At 43.4% G+C, this 16623-nt stretch overlaps 1 protein-coding gene across 6 annotated transcripts in view; it reads right to left on the bottom strand.

Annotated features, from left to right (window-relative positions):
- Positions 1-16623, bottom strand: part of KIAA1671 (KIAA1671 ortholog) — a 69345-nt gene that overhangs the window by 16024 nt on the left and 36698 nt on the right. Inside the window, exon 1 of one of the 6 annotated variants that reach the window (XM_065646239.1) lies at positions 6126-7535. The exons of the other annotated variants lie outside the window; for them this stretch is intronic. Coding sequence (XP_065502311.1) covers positions 6126-6410 — 285 coding nt within the window. The 5' untranslated portion in view covers positions 6411-7535. Of the gene's footprint in view, positions 1-6125; positions 7536-16623 lie in introns of those variants that run through there. 6 annotated transcript variants of the gene reach the window in all.

The raw sequence follows: 16623 nt of genomic DNA, 5'->3' as shown, positions 1-16623 counted from the left end.
AAGCACCAAAGACCAACCCAAAACCTACCTGAAGTGACTCTGGCCACAACAGAGAACATGACCAAATTCATCCCCAGGAAGCTAGTTTTGCCAGGAGTCTGGTTACCATCGTGCAAAGAAATCTACTCACTAAAGCAGAAGTTAACCTCCTTGCTCCATTCAGGATTTCAAAGACATTTTAGAGTTTCTTTTTTTTTTTTTAACACCTTGAAAATAGAGCTGCTCCGACCTGCTGCGAACACTCACCACGCACATAACACGTGGTTACAGCGCGAGGCTGAAGACAGAGCAGAGGTCGACTTGATGTGCAAAACACAGACAAGAACCAAATTCTAAATATATCCCTTGCTAGGGCTGAGCCACGACAGTACATCCTCCCAGAAGTGGGAAAGTAGAAAACCGGAGTGGAGGAAATCGCTGTGAATATCTTTAAAATCTCTCCTGTATCAACGTATTCAATTTTCTTTTCAGCCTTTGGCAGTCAAGCTACAAAAAAAGTGAAAACCCAAGGATCCTGCCCATCAGGAGGGTTTTAAGCCCAGGAACTCGCTCTCTCCCAGAGGGCACCCGCGGCATTAATAAAAGTTGGCACCAAGAGTTGAACAGGATCCCTCAGCTTCAACATTGCAAGAGACACAAGCCAGAACAAGACCGTTTTAAACTGTCGTGCGAGGAAGTGAATGTATTTGCTTTTTTTGAAAAGCTACATGCTTGAAATCAACACCTCCCACTTGAAATGCTTCATTTCACAGCTCTCCTGCACAGTTCATGTTTTTCCACATGACACAAGTTAAACTTCAAACAAACATTCCTGGGAAAAAGGGCTTTTTTGTTTAAAGTCTGCATTTAAAAATGTATAGAAAGTGATAGAATTTCTTGACAACAAGTGAATAACAAACATGCAGACTTTGGAGACTCGGCACTGCTGTTCAGACAAAAATCTCAGACAATTTAGAAGTTGTTTTAGAAGAGAGGAGTCAAAATACACACAAAGACCAATGAAACACCACTAGTGTTTCCTGAAAGTATCACAGTGTTCCAATGGTTCAATAAAAATGGATTGCCAGTGTGGAGTTGTGTTCAGTGATGTTTTTGTTTAATGCAATTTATTACCCTCTGAAAGCTACTATCACTTAGTGCTTTAAAAAAATAGCAAGGTGAACGAGCACATAAATGACCAGCTCTAAATCTGTTTAAGTTCTGATCTTATCCTCTAAGAAGACAGTAAAAATCAACTCCTTGCAGCCAGCCCAAGTAAAACCACAGAGTGAAGTCGTCTAAGGGATTATTCCTGTCAAAATAACAAGGGACCAACAAAGGCAGTCCCCTAAATACCCATCACAACAGTTTTATGGCCCAGATTTATGCTGCCAGCAATGTTCATGGCCTGTTAAACCAAAGAAAAGTTATTAAGAATGAAAAAGCATGAACTCTTTCAGTATTGGCCCTTGTATCTTCACTAATTAAACTGAACAGCTTCACTCCTGCCCCCACCCTGCACCAAGACAAACGACTCATTTTTAACAGGGCGCTTTCTGCAAACGCCACCACAAAGAGAAAATTCCCTTCACTGACGGCACAAAAAAAAAAATATACTTTTGAGAGCAATTCATTGCACTTTCGGTAAATATTAGGACAAAATAGTTCAACAACTATTTGTTGTAAGGTCTGTATCAAAATAGCCGAGCTCTGAATAAAAACGCCAACTTGTATTAACTTCTTTTTACGAGCGGTTTGTTGAAGGATGTTCACCATAAAGGACAAACACTGGCAGACAGATCCTGGGTAAAATCAAAATAGATAGTCCTGATCAATGCTCTTTTAAAAGCCGAGATGGAGAAAGCGATAGTCCACCAGCTTTTCTAAGAAACAAGCTGACTGCACAAGCTTATTTGGCTTAGAAGGAAACATCTGTGAAGATTAAAAACAAAATGAAGATGGGAATTTGAACCTCTAGCAGTGAAAGGGCTGTAGGATGCAAGAGAAACTCTCTGAAGGACCAAGTGCCCTCCAGCACGGCCAAACAAAATACTCCATTTCCCTATTTATTTTGGAACTATATTCACACTGAATCCAAATAAAACAACTGTGATGCTGTCAGATCAAGCTTGAATGGAAGGACCATTTTCATCAAGTGACCAGTACAGCAGAAAGCAAAACACAATGAAATGCACTTCAGTGTGATTTTTAGCATGTATCAGAACAACTCATGTAAAACACGTTGACACGCACACACACACCAAAAAAAAAAAAAAATCAAATTGCCACACTTTTTTAGCAGTGTGAGGGGATAGCTAAGGAACTGAGCATGTTAAACAGCTACCCTGTTTTTATTGTATGGCAACAAACTTAGAGGTGGTGTTGGCCATGAAACCAAATATCATACCTATAATAGAACACGACTGATATTGCCATGATTAAAACAGAGGTGATGTTTAATGTGAGTGTCTTTGCTCCTTTAATAACAAAGACACTGAGCTGATGACGTGACACGAAAAATGGGAAAAAGCCTCAATAAAAGTGTCTGGGTGAAAAAGTAACTTCCAGTTAAAAGGTTTTACTGTAAAGTAAAAACTTCTGCAAGCTCAGCTACAGATTCCCAGATCTGATATTAATATGCCAGGATAATGATGCAATTAAAACAGGTTCCATGTCATTATGTGCGGACGGTTTTCAGCCCACGTGATCTGGCCGTGCTGGGGGGCAGCAGCTTCGCCAGCCCATGGTGACACATTTTTTCCTTAAATTAAATATGAGAACATTGTATTACGTGTGTAGAAAAGTCATCTCAGAGCATTAAATCCGGTTTCAGTGGAAACACCAAGGGCCAATGCTGAGCTCTGGAGAGACGGCTGCATGAGCGGAAGGAAAAACTTGCTGGGAAAACAGCAACTGATGAGAAAAACAGCGTGATCCAGGGTCTGTGCTATGAATGAAGGCAGGACATATCCCAGAGTACTCCATTTCAGTGAAGAAATTAATGGGAGTACTACAGAGGAAAATAATAAAATAACCTTTTTCCAAACAGTCCACTGTTGAATATACCAGGGAAGCCATCGAGAATAAAAATTATTCTTGCACTCCTGTTTGTGAAATGCAGACTTGCATATATTAAATTCTGACCGATCAACCTTTGGTTTGAGAACCGCAAGATAAATTAGTTTTAGCTCTCAGGCTCATTCTATCACTTGATTGTCCTAACTTTTAAGCAATTCTTAAAAACATGGCTGTACTTTCTCTAGATTCAGAATCATATTGCCCCGCATCAGACATTTATTTATCTAGGTGTAACTTAAGGCATACAGATTTAAATTAAAAAAAAAAGTGGAGGCTAGAGGAGATTTTATAAGGCACAGATTAAATTCACAATGTCCTCTGTATAAAGACTGATTCCCATATAAAAACCAGAGGATTGCATTTTAATAAGGTATATCCAGCAGGAATGCTGAGGAATCCGCTGCAGAACCTCCCAAGAAACACTGAGCCCCGGAGACAGAGCTGGGTCGGGAACCAGCCCTGCCAGACACCGAGTCGGAAAATGTGACAAGGTACCAACAGAATAACAAAGCAAATACGTAATCCCCGAGCTGCTAAAGAGAAGTGTTTGAAAAGAAAATGATTTCCTCTCTCTTGCAGTCTGATTCTTACTTTTATGACCTCCAGCAAGGAAATAACCAATTACGTCAAATCCCTTTTGCTCCAATCCTAAAGCTTCCCTGTAGTGGATAAAAATCTCTTATAGCCCATAAAAAAAATGCAATATCCGTGAGGCCTTTCCCACCTACATAGCTTGCAGTAGTTACCAGCTAAAATATGTTATTAATAAAGTGCTGAGCTACCAGTTTCCCCACATTTAAAGAAACTGAGAACTGTGCCCATGCAGACCTGCAGAAGAGCCCCGAGTTCTCTCGCTGCGGGATCCAGCGGCCAGCACGCAGCATCAGCCCTGGGCCAAAAAAGCTGCTACAAACACAGGATGGCAACTTAAACACTGAACTAAGCAGAAAACAGGACAATTTCTGAGCCTAAGTATTTTCTAGAAGTCACAGGTATACAAATGCATGGATGACTGCCTTAAACACAACACTCTTAATTCCTGTAGAAGACATCTGAAGCAGTGACAGGTGATCCATACAAACTGTAACCTATTATTAACATTTCCCTTGGTACTTAATCTGAAAGCCCAAAGTCACAAAGGGGACAAACGGACAGCGACACCGATGCAGCAGAATGCACAGTCACACCTCCACGATCTTCAACCGCAGCAGCTATGCGTTTATAGCTTAAGAAGTTTACTCAGACTATTTTAAGTTGAGCTGTTTGACTTGGGTTTTGACAGGTTTCTTGGTCCCCTATTCCAAGTTCTCAGCCAGCAGCGACAGCAGAGACAGGAGCTGAGACCCCCCAGCCCGCGCGGTGTCGGGCACGGGGCCAGCGAGCCCGGCTGCTCCTTGTCCAAAAACTGCATCGCTGAAGTATCAGCATCCAGGAGAAAAATGTCAGTAGCTCCAAGGACTCAGGAAAACCAGGACCCTGTTCCAGTCTGATGAAAAAATAATAGCTCAAGGTCCACGTTCACCAGTTGTTCTGTGGAAGACGCAATGGCACAAACTTCCGCAAGTGTTGAGACCTTAAATTTGAGCACAGGAGTTGGGCACAAGTTAAACCCAAACTCAAGCATAAAGCCAAGCACGTGCAAAACTACTGCTGAAACAGAAAGAGCAGCTCCAGCAGCTGTCAGCAGTGAATTACCTGGGAAGGTCATCCTGCGTCTCACCGTTTCTGCTCTGCAAGCAGTGGAGTGTAAGGGAAGTAATGCAATTGCTGTCTGCAGGTTCCACGTTTCCATTTTTCAGTCTTCACTTCTTTCAAGCAAGTCTTTTATTCAGATGATTCTAATAAACCTAAAATATCAGCTTAAAAAGAAACCATGCTTCACCACGCTAACACTGTAACACTGGTTACCAAATATTTCCCTCTTTGTTCTTTTGTGCTCACTTGACAATATTTTCTTTTCCAGTAGAGCCAAAAAGGAGATGAATAGCAAAACTAGGACTGAAATGCTATAGCCCATAACTGATAAAGAGCACTGGAAACTGCCCATACACAAATACACCAACACCACACCTGCCCCAGGAATGCAACTTTACCTTCAACCAGTCCGTGAACAAACCTCCACGAGGCCACCTCAGAATGGGACATATTTAGACTTAAAAACAAAACGTTTCAGCCACTTCAGAACACAAACTGTTCAGGACTGACCCACAGACTAGTCCCAAGGCTTGGGTCCCAGTTCCACCCCAGTCAACCCCAGTGCACCCGCTTCCCACAGGTCAGGCATTGGTCTTAAGTTACCAGTTCCAGGCACAACTCAGATCACCAGTTTAGGCTCCTCTCCATGAAATGAAATAGAAGAAAGCGGATTAATTTACCTCTCCATTTACACTATAGTCTAAAAACATTGCTGCTTTGTGGTGTTTGTTGGAAGCAGGAACAGGGGTGTTGGACAACCAAGAGCTCTTCACTTTGCTTTTGCCTTGGCCCCACCACAGCCCACACAAGTTGTGACTGCCACGGAACTTCTGTTTCATGACAAAGTAGCAGTTATACTGAGAAAAAACACTTTTTCAATAAAAAGAAGAGAACAATGATCATTTAGCATTGACTGCAGAGTGACAGCGCTTAACTCTTTTTATAAATTTAGCGTCAGGCATTTTTTTACTGAAAAATGACCAATACCGATGTACGCTTAAAGTCAGGCTGACCTGTGGTGTTGAGATGACCGATACAAGTGCAGTTTCAGACTAACTCTTTTTCTAATTTTAGACAAATACTTGTCCTACCTTACTGTGTTGCTTTAAAAAAGATCAACAGCATTTTCCCCCTTCCCAAAACCTTGATTAACAGTGTTCCCTGGCAAATGAAAACATCCACCTGCGCTGCAGAAGGAAACCAGCTGGGAGCAGCCAGCCAGCCACCACTACCTGCAAGCGCTTCGGGGGCTATTTTTAAACCGAAAAGCAGACACGATAAAGGTTTTGTTATTAGATAAAACGCTGCAATGAAACCAAGCCTTTTGCATTGCATTATCCACCTCGAGAGGCTCAAAAAGGTGCGTAGCTTACAAGCTCGGGTGGCTCGGAACTGGTCTGCCTCTTCCTCAAAGAAGAAAACCTCTGCTGGCTCCGCACCGAAAACCTTCGGAAGGACTCTCTGCTCCGGGATGCCAAGTGCCTGAAGGAGGAGGTTCTCTTGAAGGGAGTCCTGCTGCCACCGTCCCCGCTGCTCCGCTCGTGAGCCACCGCCGTGGTGACTAAATTTAGCGCTTCCTGCAAGGATCTCCGCACCGTGCCCATCCACTGGGTCATGTGAGTTTGTGCCACTGTCAGTTTGTCTCCAAGGTAATCCATTTTTTTCCCCACCAGGGATGAGAAACCAATATTCAGCAGCAATTGCTGTAAGATCTATCCTCCTTAACAACCCTGAATTTATTTTGGAAAAAAAAAATATTCCACTTGTAAAATATTTTCAGCTAATGTAAATAGCATTACACTATAAACATCAGCATATTTCTATATTTAAATAGCAAAAGATATGTGAGGTTGGACATCGGTTTTTCGAGTAGGAAAAAATAAAAGACTTTCCCTACTTACAATCAGATTTCCAGAGTTCCATCAAAATATCTTTAACTCAGCCATGTTAAAGAGAGAAATCGAAGTTTAAATCCTGACACAGTCACTTGCAATTAGTCCATTTACAGGCACAGGGTCAGTCTCTGTGTCATTTTAGAGACAGAAAAGAAACTCCTTTTTTAAGCCAAGTTTTTGTTTTGCTGTAAATATCAGAAGGCTAAAAAATAAAAAAACATATTCTTCTGGGTCAGCAGCTTTTCACGTAACAGTACATTAAACAAAGTTCTGATGCTTCTATACAACCCATTTAGCAGCAAAATAATTAGATCTTCTAAAAAATAAATCCCATATGATTTTCTTCCCAAAAAACTCTGCAGGAAGGCATCAGCACTGGCACAATCCCCTCCTCACTGGTCTCCCCATCTCCGGAACCGTTCTCCAAGGCTCTCCCTTCCCAGAACGCAGCCCACGGGCTCGGCAGCACAGCGGGGCTGCCGGGGAAGCGTGTCAGACCCGCTGCCTTCCAGCCGGGACGCGCTGCTGCTCGGAGCCTGCCCAGAGCTCCCGGGATGACACCGGTTCCGCCGCTCCGAGGGGTTCACGGTGGCTCCGAGGGGTTCGCGGTGGAGCCGGGTGGTGAAAGGCTGGGCTCTCCCCGCGCCGCCGCACACGCTGGCTCCTCTCCGCGCACAATCTGGAGACGCACTCGAAGCCAGCGGCTCTCCCAGCTGTTCACAACCCGTCCAGCCTCGCATGCCGGGTTTGCAGAGCTCTGAGCGTCCCCCGAGCTCCCGGAACCAGGCACGGGAGCTCAGACGCAGGCAAAAAGCTGTCGCTGCCTCTGGTGTCCCGTCCCCTCCTCCCCGTCCCTGCCTGGCCCCTGCTCCGGGGAGGAAACAATGAGCTAGGTGAAACAGCCGCAGAGCTCTGCCTAAGGAAGGATCTGGGCCGGGCTTTATTATAGTACAGGCAGGGTTACCATGGCAACCAAGGGAACAGCATCTGCCTCCTGCCTGCTTAGGCAGGAGTAGCAGAGATCCATTGGAATGATTCATAGTTTGCATATGTCACGTGTACGTTCTGATTTTAACCCTTCCCGGGGAAAACCAGAGCAAGGGCCCTGCCAGGCACCGCCTGACACCGACACCAAAGGCTTTGCGCTCGGAGGGGCGGGTGAGGGCAGAACCCACACCTGTCCCGCTGTTCCACCGGGAACTCGGGCAGCGCCATCACCTAGAACTGGTTTATTATATGACTTACAAACTCAAACAAGATCCCTTCAAGTTAGTGACTGTGGTGTCAGCTCAAGATAATGATTAAGCCAGAAGCTCAAAACAAAGCAGAACAGGTCTGACCTTTTAAAGCAGGGTTTTTTCCCCCACCATTTTCACACACTGTTAACAACTTCTGTAATCAAGGGCTCGCTGTCATCCCCAGCCCTGCTCCCCACCAGCAGCTGGGAGACCATGGGTCAGCAAAGCCCAAAACAGGAGACGAGCCCACAATAAAACCAGGTAACAATGAGAAACCGTATGTCACCAGCCATGGAAAAAATTAGGAGGATAGCAGAAACAAAAGCTACAGTTTTAAACCAATAAACAGAAGTAGGCATCCAAAGTCAAGACATGACTAGTTTCGAACGGAGGGGAAAGAGAGACCCCGGTGCGAAGATAAGAGGCGTGTTGAAAGCTGCTCGCTTTCATGTTTATTCAAGGATTTCTTTGTTGCTCTTGCTTAATTTGCCATACAAAGTACTGTGGTCTTGCATCATCCTCTCCTCCCCTAAACCTTTCAGGAAGAGATTTAATGGAATGAAAAGTTTCTAGATTATACATTATGAAATGGCTCTCATGTAAAGTTTTACTTTATCAGGAAAGCTGCTTCAAAACACTGAGGAAATGGGGTGTCTTGCCTTTTAAGCATTGTTTTTAAGAGCTGAACTACACCAACATGTAACTTATCTCCAAGAAAAACTTTTGTGACAAAATGCAGTGTTCCATATCTTATTCTTAATTTCTGAATACATAATATTTCTTTTGAATATTCTCAAATTACCAGTCTAACAAAACCCCTCACTGTTAAAGGGAATCCAGTCAATACAAAAAAACCTTTTTTCCTTCTTTTAAAGAGCTACAGAGTTGGTTTGGTATAGAAATGGAAAGATACTTTTGATCAGATGCCCCAAGGGCTGGGTGTTTCTTATATTTTTAAAGAAACAGAAAAAAAAATTAAAGTCATTCTGACATGTTATGGATAATGCTTCGTAAGCGACAGAGATCCTGCGCCCGACATTGAAATTTAAGCCTTTCTACACATTTTCATGCTGTTCAAGCTCTATATTTCAAACATCTGTGCACTGGCAAGTGCAGTTCTGTGCTTGCTGCAGTACAGGGATTCTTCACAAGGCACTTTGCTATTTTTGATGGTTTCAGACTCTCTCTGATTTGGTAAGTCCTCAGAAATAGCAATTGGAGAGTTCTGATTGTAAAACTGCTGATTTGAGTCTGATCTGCAATACTAACTTTAGTATCTTCTGGCTACCACATGAACATACTGCTCGGTATATAAGTATACTCCACATCTAAATTATTGCTGAGATTTACACTTCAATTAACATCACAGCAAACCATTTCAGAAGATAGTTAGATGCGCTTTCACCATCAAATGGAAACGGTTGAAGATTTTTCCAGCCCTGCAGCTGAAATGCAGTAAGCGATGCACGTTCTGCTTGAGCTCCACACCAAAACTGGCAGAGTTCAGCAGCTCCAGGAGACTGACAGACTACACAGGCAAACTTAGATTCCTTAGAAAATCCACCTAAAAATAACCAAGGTCTGGAAAAAAATGAATTAAGTTTTAAGAAAATTTGTAGGAATATTGCCTTATTAAAATGCATCTGCATAGCAATTACATAGAAGAAACATCATCAAAAATACCTCTCACTGGACACTGCAGGGGCTGGATAGATTATTTCACAATATATTTTTTATTTTCACCCCTCCCCACCAAAAGCATCATGTGCTCTGCACAGATCAAGGCAGAGGTCAGTGTGTGTGTGGGGAGGTTATTCTGACTCCATCTAAACAGACCACTTCTGTCCCTTCTATTCTGGTAAGTAAAATAATCCACCGAAACCTCAGAGGACCCTGTGACATCAGCCAACTCAAGCTAAAGAACACTGGAGAAGTCTAAAGGACTGAGTTTTCAAAAGCTGTAAGAAACCGAGTAACAAATCATGTTTGGGGGCTTTTCTGATTCAAGGGAGACTTCATCTGTATGAAAAACACAAGCCACTGTTAAAAATAATTTTAAAAATACATAGATCACCTTCACAATAGACAAAGGAACGCACTAGCCATAGAAGAGAACCAGCTTCGACGGAGCGGATCTCCTGCCTGCGGGCGCACACACCGGGGCTCCCGGGGAACACACCAACCTCTTCTCTGTAGTTTTTACAAAGGCTCCCCAGAATATGATGCTCTGTAGCACTCCACGCAAACCTCCCAGCTGGCAAAAGCTCATAACTGTATTTTAATGAAATAACAGCATGTGGGTTACACACAGGCTCTCTATTTACTTCTCTGGTGAATCCACGTATCTTTTTATAACCATCAGCCTACAGAACATAGCTCAAACCATACAGATGTTCTATAATTGTCTCCCGGCCACTTGAGGCCGGCAGTCTTTCTGCCTGTGTAAGGGTTTGGTTCTGAACAAGAACAGCACAAGATGATCTTCTGCCCTTGAACAATACTGGTGATTATCTCACGCTGCAGCCACCCCGGATCCATCAAGGGCCTGCACTTCCAGAAAACAGAGAGCACACACTGCTAACCAGTGCCGCACAACTAATTACCACCGCAGCACACAGGACCTCGTTATTCAAGCATTGCTGGATACTTTTATTATTAACATCTATTCCACCCACAATTCAAGAATACCACCCTGCACAAAGACGTACCAATGTTCGTTCTTGCCCTCATTCACTAGGAAACAAAATTCTATGGTTACATTATATTTTCCAAAAGCTCATTTTGAGCTTTACCTGTTCTCTAACACATGTAATTATGCTAGTGACTATATAGGATTGGAAGGTCAGATTAAAGCCAGGCCTGCGTGGAGCACAGCGCTAACACACACCCCACAGCAGCTGCCGCTCAGGTCCCCCCGTCACCTCGTCCCTCCCGTCAGCACCATCGTGCACGGAGCAGGGAAGAGAACCCAGCTGGAGAGCTGGCAAAGGGATATTGGGGATTAGTTTTCACCTCGGCTGGATCCCTGAATGATCCTTTGTCAGCAAAGCTGATGTGACAGAGAAGGACGGGCAACATTAGTCTAAACTAACTGCAAAGCCAAAGTCTCTGCTTGTCCCCTGCGGGACCCTCCGTCAGAAACCCATTCTCCTGAACCTGTCTCACACCCCATCATCGCGCTTCAGTTACAATTATTAATAATTCACGCGTTTCTTAAGTGTTTTCTGCATGTCGTCATCTCACGTACAAACAAATATCATGATCAAGTACTTGCAAACATCACGACAGCTTCAATTCCATCTCAGGCCTCTTCAGATTGTCCATCTCAATTATGCTCAGTCCCAGCAATCACAGAGGAGCAAATCCTGTCCTTGTAAGGCTGTTCTGATCCTGCATTCCACACCCACTCTGTCTCATTAGTAAGAGAACTTAATTTAACCTGTTGTGTTTGACATTATGGACTATTTAAAGACGCAGCACTGCGCTGAGCCCGGCTCCACGGCTCCAGGCTCAATTACTCCTTGGGCTCCTCAGATACCACACAACAACTTATGTTTTTCATATCCTCCTTATTTTTGCCTCCATATCCTCTATTTTGCCATCTGAATTGTCATGTTCAAAGAAGAACTTGCCAGTTCTCACATCCCCTTTCTCTTCAGAACGACTGCTGTTACGCAACCAAAAAGAGATAGATCCCCTGGGTACATTTTGTAGAATATCTGGATTTGGGGAAATCTGAAAAATGTACAAGTTTCAATCAGATTATCAGATTTATGGGTAAATTTGTCTGCCAGGTTAAATCTCACTTCACTAGCAAGAAGTCAGATGTACAGAATTAAAGGCACTTCCCCTGTTACTGTCAGTGAGCTGTCACAACTGTTCATCGAACAGTCATACTGCACAAAGTCTTTAATTTCGATTTTGTTCAAAGCACATCGCAATTTTTCATTTAAGCTAGGAAAAAAAAAAAAACAACATGGAGCTTGAGTTAAACAAAAGGCTTACATTTAGGTCCATGAACAAAAGCCTGGAATTGTTCAGGCTCCTGCAGCGGTTTGTACTTGACAGAGTTCCAAACACAGCATCGTTTCCAGCCCTACCAAGGTGCTTGGTGCAGGAGAATGCTGTGACGTGCATCGTCTAGGGGAAATGGAAATACATCCCAAGGTCCAACCAAGGTCTGTCCTGAGAGAGGAGAAAGAGCTGCTCTCTCAGCCAGACGGCGATGGGCAGCGGGCTCAGCAGCCTTCAGCCTCCCACCCGCCCCACCTCCCAAGGCACAGGCACCGGGCTGCCCGTACGGGAACACGCTGATGACACAGGTCCAAACAAAACCAACGCTGCTCCACAGGTACCGAAGACAACAAAAACCTTGCTCCGCCTCTGATCTGTACACAGCGTCACACAGACCAGCACAAAATCATGGATGTGACATGGACTCTACGCTACTTGTTGAGGTCGGTTTGCTCCTCGCTCCATCCTTTTTCTCGTTTGCCATTCCCGGCTTTCCCATCCCTCCAGTCCAAGATTCCTCATGGAACTTAACACAGTCAAAGATGAAAGGGCTTAGTGGTTTTATCTGGTTTGGGTCTTTCGAGGGTTTTTTTGGGAGGGGGATGTTTGTTTTGTGTGTGGGTTTTTTGTTGTTGTTGTTTTTTGGATTGTTGGGGTTTTGCGGTGGTACAATAAATACAATTCATTCGGACTGTTTCACCCACCGCGACAACCATAAGCAGCCTACAGTCAAAAGAAAAAAAGAGGGAGGGGGAAAAGAGTTGAATGGATGGAGTGTTTTAGCACAAGGACTTTGTACAGCGTCTACATACAGAGAAATCTCTTTTGTAACCTTAAACACCGGGTATCTCAATATTTACACTCAATATTTGTTTTTGATTCCTACTTTCATTTTCTACTGAAATAAGCAAATTAAGCTCAGGTATACAGTTTGAATTTATGCTTATTCAGAATTTAAGGCAACTTGCACAGAACTTAACATTAAGGGCACTCCCTTCATACCCACAGCCAACTACAGAAGAGACTGAAATTCCGTTCCCAGAGTTTTTTCTTATATTAGGCATATACTTAGGCCAGCTCTAAAGAGAATTAGAGGATTCGGAAGCAGGTATGAGGGAAGTCCTTGACACTCTATAACCCCAACAAGGTGGCAGGAACATTGAAGGGGCAAATGTCTCATACCAACCTGGTGGTAACGTTTTAAAGCTGAAGCTTAGGCCTGAACATGGACTCGCGTCTCACCCACATCTCCTGACAAATAAAACATCCTCCTCAGCACACAATGAGAATTGTCCAACGGAACAGTGGGAAAACAGCAAAAACCTGCAGTGTTACATGTGCAGCTGATTAAACTGCTGTTTGTAAGGTTCCAACTTTTTTTGTGTAAAAAAAAAAAAAAAAAAAAAAAAGAGTGGCCACTTTTAACAACTTTTCCTTTTCAATCCTTCAAGAAAAATAGAGCGACCCGGTCTGACAAACATATTTGAAACACACAGACACCCAGACACTTCGAACAACATGAGAAGATCAGAATTTTTGCCAGGACGTCACCTTTCCCCTCTCGCGCAAGCAGCGCTTTAGCGCATGTGAAATTAAGCTTTTCATCACAGAGAGATGTTTTGCAATGTTTGCTAAAGAAAGTCGGATACCGAGCACATTTCACCCACCTGCACGCCCACCCCAGCCTGGCCAGCCTCCCCACCACCCCGGGAGACACCGGTCTGTACCCTACCTTCTCAGTTCAGAAAAGTCACATTTAAGTACAATAGTTACATTTCTCATGGGTTTAAATTTTAAAAAATGGTAACAGAAGAGGCAAGAACAGGGGAAAGCTGAGGCACAGGGTGACTAAGTTCCTAGTGCACTTGAAAGCTGCACTTCCTCCAAATTAACCAATATTAGAGAAACCAGATAAGAAAAAACACTCTTGTTTTCCTTACAGAACTACATTTGTGATAACAGAGAACACATTGATACATTTTCATGACTGAACACTCCACATACTTGTTGCTACCTGCCAAAAGAATTTTATCATTCCCATACCGTGGTCATCCTTGATGGGATCAGTAAAAATCCTAGAGTTTTCCATTTCATCTGTAATCAAAGTAGAAAGTCAGCCATCCTTTTCTCTGTACAAAATCCTGCACACTTTTACAGTAATGTAATACAGCTATATAAGTATCCCAAGATTAATAAACACCTGTAAGCAAAGGTAATTGTGAAATATAACTTTTAACCTAAGTTTTTTAACAAATTAAGTTTAAATACAATTGCCAGTAATAACTGGAACAACTAGAGTGTCAAAACAGTCTTTCGGAAAATGTTAATTCTTTTGTCCCCCAAACTATGTTTCTTCTGAACTTAAGAAAGGCCCCATTAAACATCCTGAACATGCATCGTTTTTGTACCTTGAATTGTTTCAGCATAAAACAAAGCTATCAATGTTAAAGCTGAGGGAACAAGCTAAAAATACACTATGCTGTTTGAAAGCCCATGTACACAATCACTCAGCACTTCCCTTCTACCTCAATGAAGGAGGAAAAACCGAAAAACAAAACAGAAACAGGAAATTCCTACAGCACAAATATTCTGCAAAGTACTAAAAATATTTTCTTTACATTCGCTTACGTCAAAAGGATCAAGCCAAGCAAAAGATTAATAGTTACAGTATTTTCCATTTACACAAAATCCACCATGAAGAAAGTTGTTTGTTGATAAATGTGATGATACAAGTACTAAACATTCCCTCCAATGTGGGCTGAAAACTGCAAGTGAATGAGCTCCAAACTGAGCAATAAGCCAAAGCATCAGCTTCGTCCCACCTAAGAATGATGCTACGGAAACCCAGGAGCTCTTACAGCCAGAGAGAGATCTCCCGTCAACAAGCAACACGCAAAACATATCCCCAAGAAAAGGAAGCTATTTGCACAGCGAGATGAAAATATGAGCAGCAAAACAAACACAAAGCAGGCTGAGCACCACGTGCTCCCTGCAAACGTGCCCAAGCATTCCCAGGAGCGGTTCTGTTGTTTTGATCAAACACACGAAACCAACACGCGACTTGATTCCGCCTTCCCCGATGCTCAGGAAGGAACCTCCCCAGCACCCCGACCACCCCGGGTCTCCTCGCACCCAGGGCTGAGATCAAACCCAACATGGAACAGCCATTTCTCCAGCGCTCGAGCCAACGGACTCTCGCAAGTCAAGCACAGGTAACAGCAAAACACCTTCCAGAGAGACTTTCCGAGGGCAAAATGTGGCCTGAAATACCTCCAACTGCTAAACTGTGCTCGCAGGGCAAAGAAGGTGAGTGATGAAGCACAAGAAAACAAGCATGGGAACATGCTACTTCTGCTCCAAACGGTAACAGGAGGAGTTGGGAAATCTCTTGCTCCCGTAAAAGCGAGTCAAATTACATGCAAACGAGAAAGGACAATCCGATATGTAGAGACATTCAAATTTATTTCCTTCTTAGTCAGAAAACGTCTCCTCAAATCTCACAAGTTCTGGTGTTGCTTGGTAACACTACACCTAAAGTCAGAGTCCATTTCAGTGTGTTCCCGAGCATCAGGCAGCACAGCAAACACGCACGGACCCATTTCGAGGAGTGACAGACAGACAGACTGCAGGGAACAACATGTTCTCTGAAAGTCAGATTAAGCCCAAAGCGCACTGCTCTTTTAAATCAGTCAGTAAATGCCAAGTTTACAATTTCTTAAATACTGCATTTTTGTCATCCTTCCCAATGAGATAAAACACGGAGTTTTTCATTACCATCTGGCTGGAGAAGTTTGGTGTTATTGCTCTTTCTCTCAGAGGGTGCCTGGGTAACCTCCAGCTACTGCAGGTTCAGATCTGACTTTCAGAATTCACAGAGCACTCCAAGAACACGCTCTTTTGTGCGAGGGATTTCCCTCTTCAAAGAGCAGTAACAAGAACCCAGAAAGTAAAACTGCATCTTAAATCATTCCAGCTGTTCTCAGCATAATTGCACGCTGCCCAACAACGGTCTAAAGCACCTTCCCACCGCGTAGCTGGGAAGCACTGAGCACCTGGTTGTTCCTTCCAGTACAAATCACGATTCCACACGTCTCTTCATTTACATCAGCCACTTCTCAATTGCGGCAGGTAGAACAAATATCAGGTATAAGTTGATACAATACATCCTTCAGCCATTTTATCTTGCAACATGCCATTATTATGAAAAAAAGCAATAGCGTTTATTCGCCATTGCTGGGTAACACTGTGTGCATACACAGGTCCATTATTGCTCAGACTCTTTGCTCTCACTGCCTCCTCCTCCTCCTCCTCCTCCCGTGCACAGTGATCAGAGCATTGGGGGACCACAACGCAGCCAACAAGAACACCCTCGCGACGCTGCATCTTACGTTGCTTATCAGGGTCATTGTTACAGGTGTGGCCTTCGTTTACATTTTTCAGATTAAGTGCATTATTTCCTGCCAGGTCTGACAGTTTGTGAAGCTAAAAAGGTTGATTTGCTGAAATTTCTTCTGTGTTCTCAACTAGATTTGCTGTAGTGCTGGACTGTGAAATACTGCTCAGTTATGGAACAAATTCAGAACTAAATCCAGTCTCAGCCAGCCCCAGCAATCCAAACTTGCCAGGTGTGTTCTGTGGTTAGCAAATAATCAATACTGCCTTCCTTAATGTGGCAGGTATTTATTAGCTTTGACCATGAATCACTAAACCAAATATTACATTTT

This window comes from Caloenas nicobarica, chromosome 16 (assembly GCF_036013445.1).
Source record: "Caloenas nicobarica isolate bCalNic1 chromosome 16, bCalNic1.hap1, whole genome shotgun sequence".
Taxonomy (NCBI): domain Eukaryota; kingdom Metazoa; phylum Chordata; class Aves; order Columbiformes; family Columbidae; genus Caloenas; species Caloenas nicobarica.
Note: the sequence above shows the minus strand (reverse complement) of the source record. Positions and strands in the feature narration are given on the sequence as shown.